We start from the raw sequence: 18,524 nt of genomic DNA on the forward strand, positions 1-18,524 counted from the left end.
AACTGGCAGCTCATTTCACAAAGAAAGTAGTTATAAGCATGGAGCAGCTGCCTTGTTTCCTGCACGCTGTCTGATTTGTGCTGTTGTGGACCTTGCAGATCTTCAGGAAAAACAGTTTCAACAGCTTAAAAACAAAAATACAGCCTAAATGGAAGGGGAAGAAGAGGGAGAATGCTGTCTTGAACACTATTTTTTTGCTATCTACTGCCAAGTAGCTGCTGCATTCCAGCTTGCATGGGGCTGTGTATGAAAAAAGATGAAAGGTATGAGAGAGGTGCTGTTTCATTCAGGAAATTTTTTAATGAATATAGAGACGTTGAACGCTGATCAGAGAGTTTGGCAGTGCAGTAGTTAAGGCTACTGTTTCTACCATGATCCAAGGTTGGTTTTCTTACATGCCACCAGGAATGTTCTTTGAACCTATTGAAAACACCTTCTATCTTCCACTGTTTGAGGGTTATACAGTGGAGAGAAATACAGCCTGATTTTTTTTCACCTGCTTTTCCACACAAAAGGAGATGGCTGTATCCCTAAGTGGAAAGGCTGTATGCATAGACTTTGCAGTACAAAGCACAAAATTAACTTAAGCTGGCTATAAAATCTTTACTGGATTTTCTTTTGTGCATATGAATTTTCCTGCTAATGTAAAGCTAATGTAAATGATGGTCCATCAGCTAGTTTTACCACTGTCCTGCATAAGCACAGGGGGAAATGCTGGCGTAACGCCTCTTAAGGATGTCATACCTGGCTAGCAGTACATGTCAAAACTCCTGCTGTAGCTCTGCATGAGTCCGAGTCAGGCAGAATGGCATGAGAGAGCAGCTGGCTTTGTGTGTCGGCTTCAGCTGGTCTAGGGTGTGTAGGCACAGGGAATAAGCAAAAACGCTTGACTGCTCATCTCTGCAGCAAATAATCCAAACAGAGCAAACAAAGAAAACCCAATGACAAAGTGTACCATCATGTTTTTTGTTTGGTAAAATATCACCCTTTATGTTTGCTTTCTTATGTTATCAGCCCAATAGGATGAGTCCATCCTGTTAAGTAAGCTCAGCTCTCCATCAAGAGAAAGACATTGTCTTTTGAATATAAAAAATAGTTAAATCTGTAGACATATGTAGAGAGCTGCCCTGTAGCCACGTCTTGTCCCATTAATGACCTGACATCACAAACCAAACATGCGTTTCCCAGTGGTGTCCTCAGACAGGAAAGAGCTTGCCTTTTATCATGACCTTTGACCACTGGACTTGGAATGACCTCTTATGGACACATGCGGTTTGCCTCCTATAGGATGAATGCTTCTGATCAAAAATAGGAGACCACACAGTGATAAAACAATTACAGCGTACAGTCTGCTCCCCAGATTTTTAGCCACTAACAAATAGTAAGTGCCGTGTACTTCCAGATTTCAGGGCAGAGACATAAAGGAGGTAATCAGCAATAAATGAAATGTGTGTTGACAGGTGAAAGATGACTGTACGTCTGTGTAACGCTGGTTTTGGTGACAGAGCCCTGTTTCCCTAAGGAAAAACTGTGTTCTTAGATGTATGTATGTATATCATTAGATGTATCCAGTATGGATAGCATTACAAACTTTCTCTCTTTACCATTGATTATGTCAGTGCAGGGTGGTCTGTATTTCTGCTAAATAAATGCCAGATGCCTGAAAGTGAATCAGTTGTAATCGGAGGAGTTTTATTTTCTTATTATCAGTGCACTGAAGGCTGAGTGAGCCAGATGAATGCTCTCCCTGCTGGTAGTAAAGCTGATGAGCCAAGCCTTGTTGGGGTAGTGATAAGGTTTACTTACCTTGATAAATCTTCATTGTGTATTTTAGGGATTGCACTATGTCTTTATAATGATCTATAGAAGAAGGCAGATTACAGCTTGCATGTCCCTCTACTTTGCAAATCCATCCCAAAGTCTGGAAGCCCAACCCAGCCTAACAGTGCCCTCTGAGGTTTCTCTTCATACCTTCATCAATGCAAAACTGGGTGTCCCGACATCAAGCCAGCCGTGCCGTGATAGTGCTCCCTGTCATGCAGAGCTGTTGCATAGGTACAGAGGCCTTGCTACAGCTGCACAGAACAGTATCTTTTTTTCCAGTGGGATAAGAGGAACATTATCACTCAGTCAAACCTATGGTTTTGGGTTGTGTAGGCAGGCATTGCTGAAAACACACTTTTAAGCAGGTTCTGTTTTGAGCTGGTTTGGGTTTTTTCCACTATGAATACTGTCTTCAGATGAAGGCACAAAGCTGTGGTCCTTAGTGTTTGCTTGCCTTTGTCCATGGACTAGAAATGTGCCGAGGCAGTCTAGAGCCAGCTCCGTTTCCTAGCATAACTGTCTGTTGTATTGAGTCTTCAAGTTTCTTTCTTATGTTCACACCAGAGACATGGCATCAGCATAAGCCAAACTGCAGGTGGCTATGTTTCTGATGTCTCCTGTCTGACTTACTGCTTTCGTGAAAGTTCATATTTTTTAAAGAACTGTTTTTGAGATCATCCACACCTCTTCCCCTTCCTCTCCTGGTGCCCCTCCAAAAAACATCAGCTGTGAGGCTTGTGTTCTGGCAGACAGCTGTTCAAGGCACTGCTTAAAAAAGATGATGTGGTTTGTGCAAGAGCAAGGTTTCACTTCAGATAAATCTCATTGCTGTAAACATGGTATTGTCGGCAGGGCAGATTTGCTGCTTGTTTGTTTCTTTCTTATACTGCAGCAACAGTGATGTTCCTTCACTTACATGCTTCTCATTTGTCTTTTGGTAATGTTTGCATTTGTGTGCAGATTAGTCATTGTGGGGTTCTAGGCATATAAATAAGTTGCCACATTCTCATACTCTTGAGACATGAAAAAATGGAGAGAGATGAGAAGTCAGATAAACCCTTAGTTTTCTTCCTACAGAATAGCTGAAGAATTACAGAGTTAGGAGTAATTTTTAAGTAGATAGCTTTCAGAATTTGTTGGAGGTTTACGATCTTGTCTATTTCCTAGACAATGGTGTTTTATGGGTTTTATGTCCCAAACAAATGGGACAATTTTTATGCCATTTGTCCTGCAAACTTAGCTTTGTGACTAATTCCAGGGAAATCAGTAAGACCATGCATCAGGTATTTTCCAAACCCAAGCTCCTCTTCTACATGCCCTTTTGTTTAGAAAATGATAGATCATGTGAACATTGACTGTTACCATTCTGGCCTCAAGCCCAAGGATCCAAATGCTACTTGATGCATGGCATAGCTCCTTGATCTGCCTCTTTGCTTCACACCCAGCTTCTGCCTTAATGCCTGCAGGCAGCTGGGCTCTGCTATCAGGCCATGCTTGCTGTTGAGCAAAGCCACTGCACGTGCTCTGGCACACAAGTCCTAGCAAAGTCCTGAGCAACCTTCCCACTGCCTGAATTTACACGTATGTCATAGAGCATAGGGAGAAGCAAACAAACCAGTATTATTCCCCCTTCTTTTAATAATTCATTATGTTCTGCATACTGTGATATTTAGCTGTACGCTTTTTAAATTGATAAATCGAGATTTTGTCTGTCTGTACAATGCAGATGAATGCAAAACCTTTTGCTGTTTAACAGTAGGTGAATTTATTTCTACTGGTAACTGCATCAGGAGCTGTGCTTCCTTGTTTGCAGGGGCAGACAGGCACTGAGTCCTCTGAGGGTGGCTGCAGCTTCACAGCCCTCTGTCACAGAGTCAGAGTAATTTCAAAGTGTAGGCTTTTATTTCAGTAGGCTGAAGCACACGTGCCAAGATCATCTCTTCTGATTTCTTCTAGATTTTTTTAATACCTTCTTCACTGCATGAAAATACTTTGCAGATTATGAATGAGGGTTTAAAAGTAGAGAGTAGTAACTTTGGATAAAGGCTTTGGCATATGAGTGCTCTTAATAAAAATTAAGAGCCGAGTTATATCCATAGTGCCAGATATGAAGTGAGCAAATCAGTAAATTGGGTTGTTAGGAAAAATGCTCTCTAGCCTTTTGATACTGCATTGTATTCATCATATATCAGCATGCAATAAAATGTTATGTTCTCTACTGCCTGTAATAATATAGGAAGTGGTGAAAATTGGAATGAAAATCAAACCCATTGATCCAGAAAAACACCCAAAAACGTAAGCCAGTGTTTATAAAACCTTCGGAGGCTGTCTATACATAGGCAAAAGTAATTTTGTATTACTTTTGAATTATATTCAAAATAAAGAATTAAAACTCATGAGCAGGCAGCTGTGATTAAAGTTTTTTATTAGAGTGCATAAGCATCTGCCTCTTGCATCTGCTGGCTTGGGTACTCAATATTGAAAGACTGAGTAACTATTGAATGGATTTGTAGTGATCTAGTTACTTGTATTACTGTCCTTATAATGAACATTAATTCCTTTTGTGTCTTAATCAGAATTTCTACCTGGCAGACAAAGGGAAGAATGAAAGCAATGAAATGAACGATAAAAACAAAGAGGCTTTACTGGAGGTAAGCCAGCATGCTAATTTGATGGTGCAAATGTCACCAAAACTGTCACCATCTGCATCTGCTGTGCAACAACAGTGGTTAGTTCTTTGGGCAAATATGTAACAGGAAGTTCTGTGATGGTTGGTGTCTTTGTGTCTGAGGTTTAATATGTGGATGTTCCTCTGCATCTGTTGCTCACCATTAAAAATGCAGATTGTATCCCCTAGCAGAGAAAATAAATGATGGAGAATTATTTTGTTGTTATAGATCCCAGTGCCATGAAATATTTTTATCTAGTGTTTCTATGACGAGTAAAGTTATGATAACAATAAAAGCAGTGTTGTACAAATAAGAATAAAAGAACCAGCTGTTACCACACCCTTAGGCCATCCCTTGTGACTTAATATTGTTAGTAAGGTTAATCAGTAGCAAACAATTATCTTGTGGATTAGAAGTAGATGTACTTCTCACTACCTGAAATTATTAGCTGTACTGCAACAGAAAAAGAACCTTTGCACTTTTCTAGAAAGTTTGTTTAGCCTTTTGCCTTTCCTGCTGAAGTTTTACTTCAGTTGTATGTTTGAGAGGGAAAAATCCAGAGCTATATGAAAGAAAAGGTTTTCACAGTTCTCCTGGCAAGCATTTTAACTTTGGTAAAAGTTCACAAAGGAAATGCTGCTCTCAGGTGACAGGATTCCCATTTCAAAAGAAGTGCATCTCATGAAGGCACCATGTTTCAACCAGCAGAAATCCTGGTGAATTCTAAATGAAAACATTAAGTAATAAGTGTGTTGGCATTAAAAATTACCCAACAGTAGGTCCTTCAAGCAAACAATAAAGTATATTTGTTTAAACAGTGTTGTAAATGCTAGTATGTATTTCAAGTGGAAGCAGAGATCAAGGGGGATTTTTTTTCTTTAGCTGTTTTTAGAGCTCTAAGCAGTCTCTAAGGATTCTCTCCACAGAACTCTTTATCTACAGAACCTATAGATACAGCAACAGAAAACTCAACAGCAGCAGTACCAACCATTCTATTGCCTTCACTGAGCACATCTACGTCTAGTTAAAACCTTTTGTACATTTTTGCTTGACCCTTTAGTGAATGGAGGTTTTGTGAGCCTTCTTTTCCAGTGTGAGCAGCACCCAGCTCTCATGGCTGAGTTACCATGTTACCTTGGAAGTTTCTTTTGCCCAAGATGTTCATCTCCCTGGTAACTACATTGCCCATATTTGTATGTTTGCTGTCACAGGAAATGTCTTGTCCTTTTTTTTTTTCTCCAAGGGAGCATTTTTCTGCTATTTATTAATAGGGTTGTATGTAAATATATTTATTCTGTATATTATTATTCTTGTTGCACAGGAAAGCTTCTGTGGGACATCTGTCATTGTGCCAGAGCTTGAAGGGGCCCTTTATTTAAAAGAAGATGGAAAAAAGTCCTGGAAGAGGCGTTATTTTCTTCTGCGAGCTTCTGGAATTTATTATGTACCCAAAGGAAAAACCAAGGTCAGGAAGCCAAATAATCCCTCTAGCAATAAAACAATTCATGGAGGTGAAAGTGAAGAACTCCCAAGGTGACATTTTAAGAGCACTGTCTGGTGCATCTGGGAGGGTTGTGGTTTCTTTGGTTTAACTTTGACTACACCACTTGTGCAAATATTAGAATGTAGGCACTGAATCCTGTCACATTTCTCTCCTTTTGATTTCTATGGATGGATAAAAGCATTAATGAAATGCTCCTCCGGAAGTCAGTGGGGGAAAGAAAAACAGCACAGCACCCTTTAGCTCATGTTATGCTGCCAAAGTGCTTCACTGTTATATGGGTTTCTTGTGGAAGAATATTTAAAAAATTCTCAAGTAAACTCATTTCTTATCACAAAAAAGGTGGAATTTCCCTTTGTTTGATACCGACTTTCTGCACCAGTAACCACCATGCAGAAACGCTATATGTTTTTTTCCTGTGGTGATCTTTACCTAGAGAGTGTGTTGTGCTTTTTGTGTAGAAAGAAATGAGACAGAAGCATCCACCTGACCAAATCAAATGCACTGACATTTAGTATTGCAAAAATTTAGAGTCTGAATTGCCAGCACTGGAGAAGCAAAGAGATCCTGAATGTGTTGCACATAAGGGCGACTGGCTTCTCATTTCCACAGTGGTGAGGTAGAATGCCCGCTTCTGGGACTGATGGTTTTGGGGCTTTTTTTTGTATTCTGAAAACCACGTCTGTTACCACTTACAGCTCTGCTAATGCTTCATATTTGAAAATTCTGGTATTGCAGATGGAGCTTTACTGTTATGATTTCTGCTGTGAAACTTCACTGTTTTGCTATTCCCCAATTAAATTGCAAAGGAAAAGTAAAATAAAATTGATAGCTTGTAAACGAATGCCACGTTGCTGCTCCAGTGACCTGTCTTTATATTCCAATCTCAGTGAAACACAGACCTAGATTACCTTGCTGCTTTCACAGCAATTTATTATGACTTTACTTGACCCTGAAATAACAGCTTTCAAACCTCAAATCATGTTGCAGACACACAACATCCTATCAATTAGGAACTAGAATGCTATTTGGAAGGGACTCAAGGTGGGAAGAGTGTAAGAATACTCAAATGAAAAGTCCATCTTGGACATTTCCTTGTAGCCTGCCTCCAACGGTGGCCAGCAGAATGGTGCCAAAGCAGGGCAAGCATGTACTGATAGCTACACAGCCTTTTTTCATCACCCAATCATACCAGTTTCAGTGACTTTCCATCATAGTGCAAATGAGGAAAGTGCTTCCATTTTTTCAGGTAATAGACTGCAAGCATAGGCTCAGGATGGAGCCATGCAGTTGTCTTTTAACTGCTGTTTAACACTTTATTGCCTGTTAGTCCTTGCACCCTGTACAGCACCCGGCCTATAACTGAGCCATTTTAAGGAACTGTGTGAGTGTTTCAAATTCACTATATCACCAACTCAGGCACTTGCAGGGACAGAGGACCTTGAAGCTAGTTCTTTAGCAGATAGTTAAGCTGAATGGTATCACAATCAACTGTTTGCTCCTGCTTCTCTAACAGCCTTCAGCAAAAGGATGCGTACGTCCATGCCTCAGCCGTTCCAGAGAAGGTCAAGTTTCTCAGTTCAAATCTATGTTTAATGGTGATTTAAGTTAGTTACTGGGCTCTGTATTGGAACAGCTGAGGCTCAGGTAGACTTGTCTTTTGTGGAAACAGTAATCTCTGGTAGATGAGCAGGCTGCAGTTAGGGTGCTAAACATCTTGAAGCACTGCAACAGAATTCAGTACAGCTCTTCAGTCAAAGTCCTTAAATTATGAGAGTTCATCCCATGTCAGGGTGGTATGAAGAATGCACATGCACCTTGCTGAAGTCATTCAGTTGTGGGTAGAATGATCTTTCACTGAGGTACAGAAACAAACAGTTGGCAGACAATAGTATCTTCAGCTGCTGCAGCTGTTTTGAAGTTCATCATATAATCATGTTTTCATTTGTAAATCTGGCATACTTTTGACACTTCATGTTGGCTGTAGAACACATGGCAAATGTGAAAATACAGAGACACATTCAGGTAATTATACACACACGCCTTTGGTGGTTTTGGTTCTGTTTTGGTTTTGTATTTTTTTTAAGAAACCAAGCACCAGTCAGCACTGCTGACTTAATTTCTTTCTTCAGCATTACTCACATCCCATTCAGAAACATGCTGTTAATGGACAGGGTCACAAAACAGCAGAGGCAGAATTGCAGATACAATTTTAAAATGTGTTTGTTACCTGTGTTGCTTTGTCATTTAACATTGCAGAAATACTAGCAATAAGTGCCTTTATCCCTTGCATAAAAATTTGTTCCTTACTTTGAAGAAAATGACAACTGCATTCATATTGCTCTAAATTGCTGTTACCTGGTTTGTAAAGAAAAGGATCAACTCATTGATTTGAGCACATTTAAGAATTTACAGTGTTGGAAAATCCTAGGTCCACACAGTCAATGACAAAATCTTTGACATCAGCTTCAAGGGAGATGGGAGAGAGAGAAGCCCTGTCTACATATACTATGGAGTTTTTCCTCTCCCCACAAAGCTTACTTGCAAACTCAATTTGTAAATAAATCCAACTCAAGGGTGTATTGTAATAAAAGTATCAGTAAGAATGAGAACAGCATAGAAGAACCTTCATATGTGGAAATAAACCCCAGTCTTAGGGGTAGAGAGGATTTGTGGTTTGGTGTTGGGTTTTTTTTTTCCACAATTTCCTGGTTTCTTTTGCATTTCCACTCAAAGAATTGCAAAACTTATGCTTTGTATGCAGAATTCTGCACTGAGAAGTGTGCCAGCAACAGAAACATTGTTACTTTAGCAATATATTGTGAACCGGCAAATGTTGCAATAAACAGAAAAGGAATGATGCCAGTAAATTTGAGAAAACGCAAAGCAAAATAGATTACATGAGTGCTTATTTCCTGATGAGAGCTTGTTTGTGACATACTGAAGAAAAACGAGCTCTCAAAAGAATTTGGAACCCCAAACCTCCTTTCTCCACTTAGAATTGTAAGGATGTAGTTGCTAGGCCTTTATCTATTTTACTAAAGTTAATTGTTACTGTGGTGTTCTATTTGGTCTTGTTAGCCATAAGCCAAAATCTTCACAAAAAGCAATAAAGCACAGCAAAACCAGAACAGCAACAAAATGTTGCACTGTTTGTGTTATATATTATTCCTAATGTGTACTGACCCTTTTTCAATTGTTAGTTTAAGAATGCACACATTTAAAATTAACCTTTCTTCAGTCAACTTCATGACAGCTGAAAAAGTAAAAAACATTGGCATTAACGCACTTGAAAAAAGTCCTATTAATGAGTTTCACATCAAAATTCAATTTGTTCTAACAACGATGTACTTGGTTTTCATTTATAGACATCACGGGATCTGGCATGTTTCATTCAATTTGAGAATATGAACGTTTATTATGGTTCTCAACACAAAGTGAAATATAAGGCGCCTACAGATCACTGCTTTGTCTTAAAGGTAATGTACACAAACCCTAAGTTCTGCAAATGTCACACAGAGGTTCTTTTGTATGTAAACATGTTTAAATTTGAAGCTTTGGATACCCTGAGATAGAATACCTCCTGCAAAGTCATGTCTATTTTCTTCTTCGCTTCATTGTTGATCAGCAACAGGTCTTTAGAACCTTAATTTTAAGGACTTGTAGTCCTATGATATATGTCTGCACTGGGTCTATAAAGTTGTCTTCAAAACAAGCCTGAATATGCTTCCATATTCAGACTGTTCAGGTGACTGGACACATCTGGACAAATGGCACACAAGGCAGATGTATGATTAAGACTGGCAGTCCCTAACGTTGACATTATAAGTGCTGTGGACTATCTACTAAGAAGTAAGTCTACCTTTTATTTGCAGTATAGTTGTACCTGTTGAGTGGTTTGTTGAACTGAGATGCAAAATCTTGCAGGAATAAACATCTCAGTTGCCATATTTTATTATGCAACTATTTGTGGCAGGAGGGCAAAAGACGTTTTTCACCCACTCGTGAAAATCAGTGTTTGTTGTTGAAGTATCTTATTGCTGCCTCTCCAGGCAACAGCACTGCAAAAAGGCTGAGAATTCTGCATTTCTTTCAGGAAAGGAAAAGAAGCCTATGCTTTTTACATAGTTCAGATAGCAGAAATGAAGCTTTGAGGTTGCAGTAATTAGGCCTTGCTTGCTATCTGTCATTAATACAGATTTTAGATTACAGTGGGATTACTGGTACAAGAAGGAAGATAATCTTGTTGACGCTTCTCTATTTACAGGCCCGCAGTGCCAACAAGATATTAGAAAACACACTGTCTTCCTATCTCAGAAAAGAAGTATGGGAAACATTCATTTCAGAGGTCACAAACCATACTTCTGGCAGTAGCTGCACACTTACAGTGCTTTTTTATTCTGTTTCAAAATGTCTGCTAGCCTAATTTACACATGGCCAAGCAGAAGTGGTTTATAGACCAGACTTACTTTCTGAAGCAGATGTGTCTAATTAACACAGATGACCGGTTTTAATACTATAGTTCTCTGCAAAATGCTCTGCAAAAAGCCACTTTATCCTTGTTTGTAAAACAGGGGTGAGCCTTCTGAAGTTAGCAGGTAGGCATTATTTCTGAAAAATACAACTTCTAATGAAAAAAAAAGTAAAAGGGGAGCTGATTTAAAAAATAAGGGGAAATTGATTTTCTAAACAGATGTCTGGTCAAAGAATTATTTGACTAATAAGAGTTTTTCACATTCTGATCAGATGAAAATAAAAGCATGATTTTTGAAGTGTATGTAGCAATGTGTTTAACTGTTCACAACAATTAGGAAAACTTTCTGGACTTACGGCCATCTTTTGTGGAAAGAGGTATGCTATAAATAAGAACTTATACAAAAAAAGTCACGACGACTGAAATGCTCTATTGAATGTGTGATGTTAGTCCTGTACTCTCAATGTGAAATGTGAAGAACAAGATCAAAAGCTCACTGGGGAAAGCTTTATGTGTAATAGGCTTATAAATGTATGAAACCCGCTTAGCAAAACTGTTTGCTGTGATGCTTCTAAAATGTGTTTGCGGTATACTAGAATAAACATCATATTGATAAGATCATTATATCTGAGCGACGCTACCTAGTGATGAATAGATTATGTTACAGTGATTGTTCTTCATTTTAATTCCCACAAATCAGCATTTGGTAGATTCCTGACCAGCTCAGTTTCAGACTTGGCTTCTCTTAACAGCTGTCTTCTGCAGTGGCTGGAGTTGGTCAGGAAGTATGGGCAAGTATTGGTATCTTCACGTCTTCTGTTGTTTCAGAAGTGGAAGCATTCCGCTTACAATGGCTTTCTAAGGGTGATGCAATGGAGAGTTTCATATTTATTATGATTTCTGTACATTAATTTGAATTCTATATATACCTTTTTGAAGGCATGCAGGAGATGAGTTCGTTCATATCCTCTTACCTTTGGAGGCTGGAGCTGAGGGTGTAATGCAACTGGAGATCTGTGGGCTGAGGGAAGGAGCAAAGTTAAATGATTGGATGCTTGGTGACACAAAAGTGTATGGACAGGAACACGGAGTCATTTATTACACTTAGTCAATTTTTGTTCCTGTCTGTTTTTATACGGAAGTCTCCCAGAAGAAAGTATCTTTCTTGCTGGGACCCACTTGTCCTGAGATGCTGAAGGAAAACAAACCATCATTCTCGAGATATCTCTCATCCTGCCATATTTTGAGAATAAAGTCCTCAAGATGAAATGACAGTACTTTTGCAGGCAGGTGCAGTGACCAAAAGGCAATAGATTGTAACAGGTAAACATCTTTATTGTACTGGTAACCTAGTAATTTTTAAGGAACTTAGACGCCCATCTCAGTCCAAGCCAGATGGAAATTTCTCCACAAGGCTGCACTGCTGTTTCTTCAAAGCTCTTTCATTCCCCTGTGTGTGCCTTGGGACCGGGGGCTCTGCAGAGGTTCTCTTCTGGTTACTTGTTTGCGTTGGCTGCAGGAGATTATCTGTCTTTAAAGCAAGTGGGGGAAAGCAGTTGGAAGAGTAGCAGCCATAGCCCATGCTAGCTGTTCACTGAAGATGCCTGTAAATCAAAGGAGATTTTCATATTTTGGAAAATAGGTTAGTCTGCAGCCTTATTAGCTCCAGCAAGCTGTCACACCACTTGGAAGGGTTTTGAATAATAGCATGCCACTACATTTTTTAAAAGAGTTGTATCTTTCTAAGGTGCCCCTTAGGAATAGCTGTGTCAAAACAGTGAGCAGTCATTAGCCAAGTAACTTGCTTTGCTGTGTTTCAAACTTAGCAAAAGAAACTGCCCAGCTCAAAGGCAAGAGACCAGCTTGTACTTTATTGTGAGGAAGAAATGCAAGGACTTAACAGCTTCAGCAGTATCTTGTTTCTGTGCTAGGTGGAAAATCCTGCTGAATTCAGAACCAGACATAATTTCCCAGATTTGAGCATTGAGTTGAAAAAAATACTGTATTTCCTACTGGTTAATCTAATTGGCATCCTTACTTCAAGAACAGGAGAAATGCCCTTTGTTCATTCAAATGGCATCAAATGGCCAGTGATGTGGGCTGAGGTGGAGTTGAGTATGGCCTCATGCTTGAAGGAAACATCCCTTCTTTTCCTCCAGTCCCCATTTGAATGATGAGCCTTCTAAAACAAATAACTAGACTAAAACCTGTAACATTTGTAGCTGTCTTCAAAGGTCCTGTCTCATGCTAGCAAGTGGAAAAGATAAAACATTTCTTTTTGCTTCCCTCCAGCCTTGGTCATCTTTATGATGTGTCTTTACGGAGGGAAGAGCTCTCAAGAGATGTTACAAGAACAAACAGAGCATTCCTGCCATTTTTGTCTCTATGTGCCAGGCATCACCAAGAACTTATGGGAAAGAGGAATGCTATAACTAATGTTAATCACAGCCCTGGTGACTTGGTTTTAGCTAAAACAATGAGATTTCTCAGGTTGTCTGACCCTGCTCTGAACTATGTGGGCTTTTGCCTCAAAATCTTCAAGACATTTCTTTGAATGTAGCTTCACCTTGATGTCTCTAAATGGGATTCAACCTTTTTTTCCAGTTTCTTCTGTTAGGCTACAGTGGAGCAAGGGGCTTACAAAGACAGTGAGCCTTTGGTCCTAGTGCCTGTCCCAACTAAGATGCATCCAGTCACGGGGAGCTGGCAGCTCTCTCTGTCCTGTTTCTTTTTTAATCTAGCCATTTAATTTCAATTTCAGTGGTCATACCTGCGTTACTTGGTTGATGCTGTCTTGGGGGCTGGTGTTAGCGTATCAACAAGGTCATGGTCATCATGAGTGGGTTGCTTTGATACTTAGCCAGAAGCTGGGGTAGTTTTTGCAGCCTGTGATGTTGGAACTGCACCTGGACTAGCTGTTTTAAACTAGCTCAAATATAAAAATATCTTGTCTGCAGATCCATCCTGTAGGATGTTCCTCTTACAGCTAGAGAAGCATGATGTGTTGTGAGTGCTCTTTGTCCATCATTTCTTCCCATTACATCAGCACCCCATTTTATATACTGTAGCTCAGAACAAAATGGGGTTGTTTTTGCATATTCGTTAACCATCAAGACACTGAGGAGATAATGGGGAAAAGGGTAGAAAAAGCCAGGAAGAATTCAAAGACACATCACAGTGTCTACCAGAAAAAAGAAAGCACTTTGCTGAGCTTATTCAGGAGCTTCCTTTCAGGATGATTCAGGAGACAACTGCAGTAACTGAACAAAGCAGTTGCTTCCTCATATCAGCTTCTCTCAGGCAGCTGAAAGCCCAGCTGGGACCAACTGAAAAGAGCCCAGCTGGCTGGCTGGTGTCAGAGAGCAGGGTCACCTTTAGCTGTCCCTGTGCAGCAAACCAGAACTGATGTGGCTGGGTCCTGAAGATGAGAGTGCACCTTGGCAGAGGCTGCAATGGAGTTGGCTTTTAGGAATCCTTAAGTTTTGGGGCAACTGTAAAGCTTGAAGAGCTCTTATTTCCTAGTAGCTACTTGGTCTGTGCTGAGCTATATATAACCTTATATAACTGCTAAACAAGCCTTCCTCCCTGAAAGGAAGTCCCACGTGTAAAACAAAAAAACAACACAAAGAAGCCCCGGCATATTAAAAATTGAGTCTCTGAATAAAATAAATGCTTTTGGGACATCTGCTTCTGTAAGCATGTAGATTCTTCCTATTTCCTACTCAGCGTAAATGTAACACTTACAAAAATTTTAAGATCCCACCCTTCACTGACATCAGATGAAGTGAGTCTTTTCTTAATAGAGACCTCCATATGCAGAAAAGAGGAAGGGAAAGGGCAGCCAAGTGTGGAAGAAGACCTTCACTCAAACCTGCACCTGTTAAGGTCAGATCTGTCCCTCTGTTCCATGCAGAGGAGGTGGGAGAGGGTAGTAGCACGGCCGTCCCCGCCACCCTGCAGAGTGCTGGTCACTCCTGGGAGAGAAACGATGAGGGAACAAATATATCTTTCCTTCACAGAAAAAGTAATTTCACACACCACATGCAGCAAGTGTGCCAGTTGGAGTGGCTTGGTTCCTCACAGTTGCTTTTGCATTTACAAATGCGAATTTTTGTGCATGGATTCCCTGCAGACCTTCTCTTTCACCATCTACTATGTTACAGGGGAAACACTGTGGAAATGGGTGAGACTTTTGTGAGGTATTTCATATTCTGAAGCTGAAAGCCCTCAAAACCAAAGGATTCCACCATGAGGGAAGGGATCAGTTCATCGTGCTAGCAACAGCATCCATTGCACTGAGCAGAAATTATGAACATAATGTTTATTTTGTACATTGAGAATGCGTGTCTGTGCACACACACGCTAGTCAAGAAGCTGGTTTTGTCACACCATGTGGAAAACTCCTCCGAAGCAGACAAAATAGCAAGGTAATCTATATGCAAATTTGCTGGTTTAGTCAGTCTGATGTGTCTGTGACAAAGAGTGGATTTAATTATAGTTTATTGGTGCTGGTTGTGCTTGAGTAATCTGGAGGTAATGGTGCATAATGCTGAATTAATCTAGGATGAAAAAAATTGGTTTCCTGGGGATTAACTGAGACAAAGGCAAATCATCCTCTATTTCCACAGCTGGGCACATTTTCCTGTGTAGTCTAAACAGCTAAGTTTTCCTGGTGTCGTTTGGAAACTAATTTTTTTTTAAAAGAAATTTCTAATGATCTAAAGAATTTTAGAAGTAGATTTCAAGAATAGTGTCTGTTTGGAACAGTGGCATCATTCTACCAAGTAATTTAGTATTTAGTTGCTCTGCTGCTGGTTCCCTCCTCCCTCACACCTAGTATGCTCAGTCCCAGACTGAGTCATGTACATAATACATTCAAAACATTGACAGTTAAGAAGGGAGAAGGTGAGAATTAGCAATGTTTGTGATAGCAAATGGTAGGAAAAAGATGTAGAACCAATGGCTAGTACAGGAAATGAGGATAGAAAACAGGAGATTTTTGTTTCTTCATGTGAAAGGTTTGAAGATTGTGTTAGCATGAATGCTTCAGATAAATATTTCAGAGTAAAATTCATTGCTAAATAAAGTGAAAAAGCAAAAGCAGACATACTCTATTACAGAACACTTTCAGATATGTGGGATTACGGTCATAGTACATGCACACAGTTTTGCAAGATTGATGCATAAACAATGGGGAGAATAAGGACAGAGAATGGACAGTGGGAAATGGAATATAATAGCTTCGGAAAATATGATTTGCTGCATAAAGCAGTTCTCTTTGGCTACAGTGGCTATTACATGTATTTTTAATGACCTAAAAATTTTGCCTTGGTTGTTAGAGGAATGTAGGTCATATCTTCCTTATGTAGGTATCATTTCTTTATAATAGGACAGTTACTGTTTTATCTCTGTACAGTTCACACATGTCTTCAAAAGATCAATTAAGCGTGGTCATTTTAATGCAGAGAGTGCACAGCATCAGAATTTGACCACATTTAATAGTAGATGGCAAATTTGAACCACATTGGTGTGATTTTTGAAAGGTGCTGAGTATTAATTCTCCTTGCAGTCATGGGAGCCAGAAGAGTCTCAGCTTTTCTGAGAATCTAGTTCAACATAGCACAAGTTCATACGTAGAAGATAAGGTATCCAAGAACTGACCATTTGGTGAAAATCTGGCCTAAAGCCAAAGCTTTTGATCCAAAGTTAGTAACTCTATGCTTCTGGCTATTGTTTCTGCCTCAGAGACTGAGCAATGATCCATATATTTTGGGGCAAGGGATCCAATGAGATGCCTGAGTAAATTCAGTTTACTTTTCATCTTCAGTGTTGGACAAAGGCAAAGCAAAATACCATTTTATTGGGATAATCTCTCATTTCATACACACATGGCCTTTAGTCATTTGTTTTGGCACAAACCATAGAAACCACATAGTTCAGTTCCTATTTCGTCAGGTTTTCGATGGTTTTATCTTTTTTTCCTTAGGCAAAGAGTTTATTTTATATCTGAAAATGTAATCTGTGCACAAATATTTTTTTAAACCTCTCCAGAAAATTAGCTCTTTATATTCAATTGCTTCTGCTTTCTTTATCTCTACAGTTGATACTTACAGAGGAGACAGTGGGTCAGAGGAGAACACTAGGTTCTGTTCCATGCCTTTTCAGTGCTTTTCTGCATGGAACACAGCACATCCCTTTGCAGCCTGACATTTGAGGTGCTCAGGCCTTAATAAGTAACTAGACAGGTTCCAACACTTCCAAAAACACAGACCCAATGATGCAGCTAATTCATCACTATTAAGAGTTTTGACATCAACAGAGAAAAAAGTTCTCTGTAGACAAATCATGTTGCATTTTAATACACCGTATCATTTTGAAGCACGATTCCATTTTTTTCTGTGAGAAAAATTCTGGAGTCCCTTTTTACTTGCATATTACCACTTCTCATTCAAACTATGAGTTCTGGGGTAGTTGCTTTTTAGACAGTCGTCTTTCATAATTCGTTTTGATGCTGCATGTTTCAGAGGCAAAGGTGCTTCACCTTTCCAGAGGAGATGTTTTCACTTTGCTATCAGATAATTTTAATGACCTTTTCAGGACACAGTATGCACCACATAACAAAGTAATTTATCTGTCTATGTGTGAGATGTGTAGGCTGTGGCATACTGAGGTTAGTGTTACTTTGCCTAAAAATACAGTATTTCTCATGACTGTCATGATTGATATTATTACAACCTCTATTAGTCTCACAGATTATTACAGGCACTATGAATCTAGTTTAGCAAAACCAAACTTGTGTGGTGACTACACCTCCTTAGGTCTGTGTGCTGTACTAAACAACTACCCTGAGATACAGGAACTGTGAAAGGAGGAAATTGGTTCCCGTGGATCTTTACATTAAATCATAATATCCAGGGACTTTCAGCTGTCCAAATTCTCCTCTGAATTGATTATCCTAAGTCAGTGCTTTTATGTACTAATAGATTTTGCATATGACATGAAGCTTTTAGTGGAGAGTCAAGCTCATAAAGGTCAGTGTTGATAGCAGACTTCTGCCATTTGTACTGCCAAAGTAATTTCACTGTAGTACAGTTCTTCCCAAGTGAGCAAGCTGCTGGGGTGGGGTGACAGGTCTTGGCTGAAACATTACTCAAAGTAGGCTTCGTGCATCAAAGAACCACGGGAAGCCAAATGCGTCCATCTGAGCCACTAATAATCTTTTACAGGTATAAACCTTATGTATTAAGCTTGGTGCTGCTGGTGTTTGCTTCTGTGGTCTGGCCTTGCACAGAGCTGCTGAGGGCAGCTTCTGCACTGGCAGCATGGAACAGTCCTCCGTGGACCTGATCCAAAGCTCAAGAAAGGTAATGGGATATTTCCAGTCAACCTCAGTGGGCTATGGGTCCAGTACAAAGTTATGTTTTATGTGTCATTGGTAAAGTTGCACATAAAAAGAGAGCCAATGCTGCTGCTGCTGCTTCTCAGAAAATGAGAGACAGTACAGTCCTTAGCTGTTACAAAGCAAAGATACAGGCTGCCTGCAGGGTTTTGAGGTATTTAACCTTCCTTATGAGAGCTGGGCATTCAGCAGCTTGCTAGTTGAGTCCCTATTTGACAGAATATACTTGTGACTCTGCATTTAATCATGGTTGCTGATTGGAGTAATTTAATCAAGGAACTGATTGGGGTAATTTGGAATAGGCCCCACTGGTGAATGTCAGTAGTTAAGATGGATTGCCCAGTGGAGACAATAGCTAGTAAAAGATAGGGTAGAGGGCAGGCAGTAAATAACTCTCATGTTGTCTGTCATGAGACACAGCCTTGTTCACTGACAGTTCCCTCCCAGCTTCTCAGGATGGTGAGAAACCCACAGTCTCAAAATATTCATAGACAGGGTAAGCAGTGAAGTGAGGAAGCTGGCTGATGGTGCTACATTATTCAGATCATTGAGGAAAGGGCAGACTGAAGAATTCTGGGAGGCCATTATGAGGCTGAGGTTCTGAACAGTAAAATCATAAATGACATATGGTCTAGGTATGCACACAGTAATGTGCAT

General features: G+C 39.8%; 1 protein-coding gene across 2 annotated transcripts in view; it reads left to right on the forward strand.

The window, feature by feature from the left end:
• Positions 1-18,524, forward strand: part of APBB1IP (amyloid beta precursor protein binding family B member 1 interacting protein) — a 67,208-nt gene that overhangs the window by 35,849 nt on the left and 12,835 nt on the right. For both annotated transcript variants that reach the window (XM_055803373.1, XM_013296416.3), the window contains exons 8-10: positions 4,401-4,475; positions 5,815-5,958; positions 9,363-9,473. In XM_055803373.1, the coding sequence (XP_055659348.1) occupies positions 4,401-4,475; positions 5,815-5,958; positions 9,363-9,473 (330 nt within the window). The remainder of the gene's footprint in view (positions 1-4,400; positions 4,476-5,814; positions 5,959-9,362; positions 9,474-18,524) is intronic.

Source organism: Falco peregrinus, chromosome 5 (genome assembly GCF_023634155.1).
Source record: "Falco peregrinus isolate bFalPer1 chromosome 5, bFalPer1.pri, whole genome shotgun sequence".
Classification (NCBI taxonomy): domain Eukaryota; kingdom Metazoa; phylum Chordata; class Aves; order Falconiformes; family Falconidae; genus Falco; species Falco peregrinus.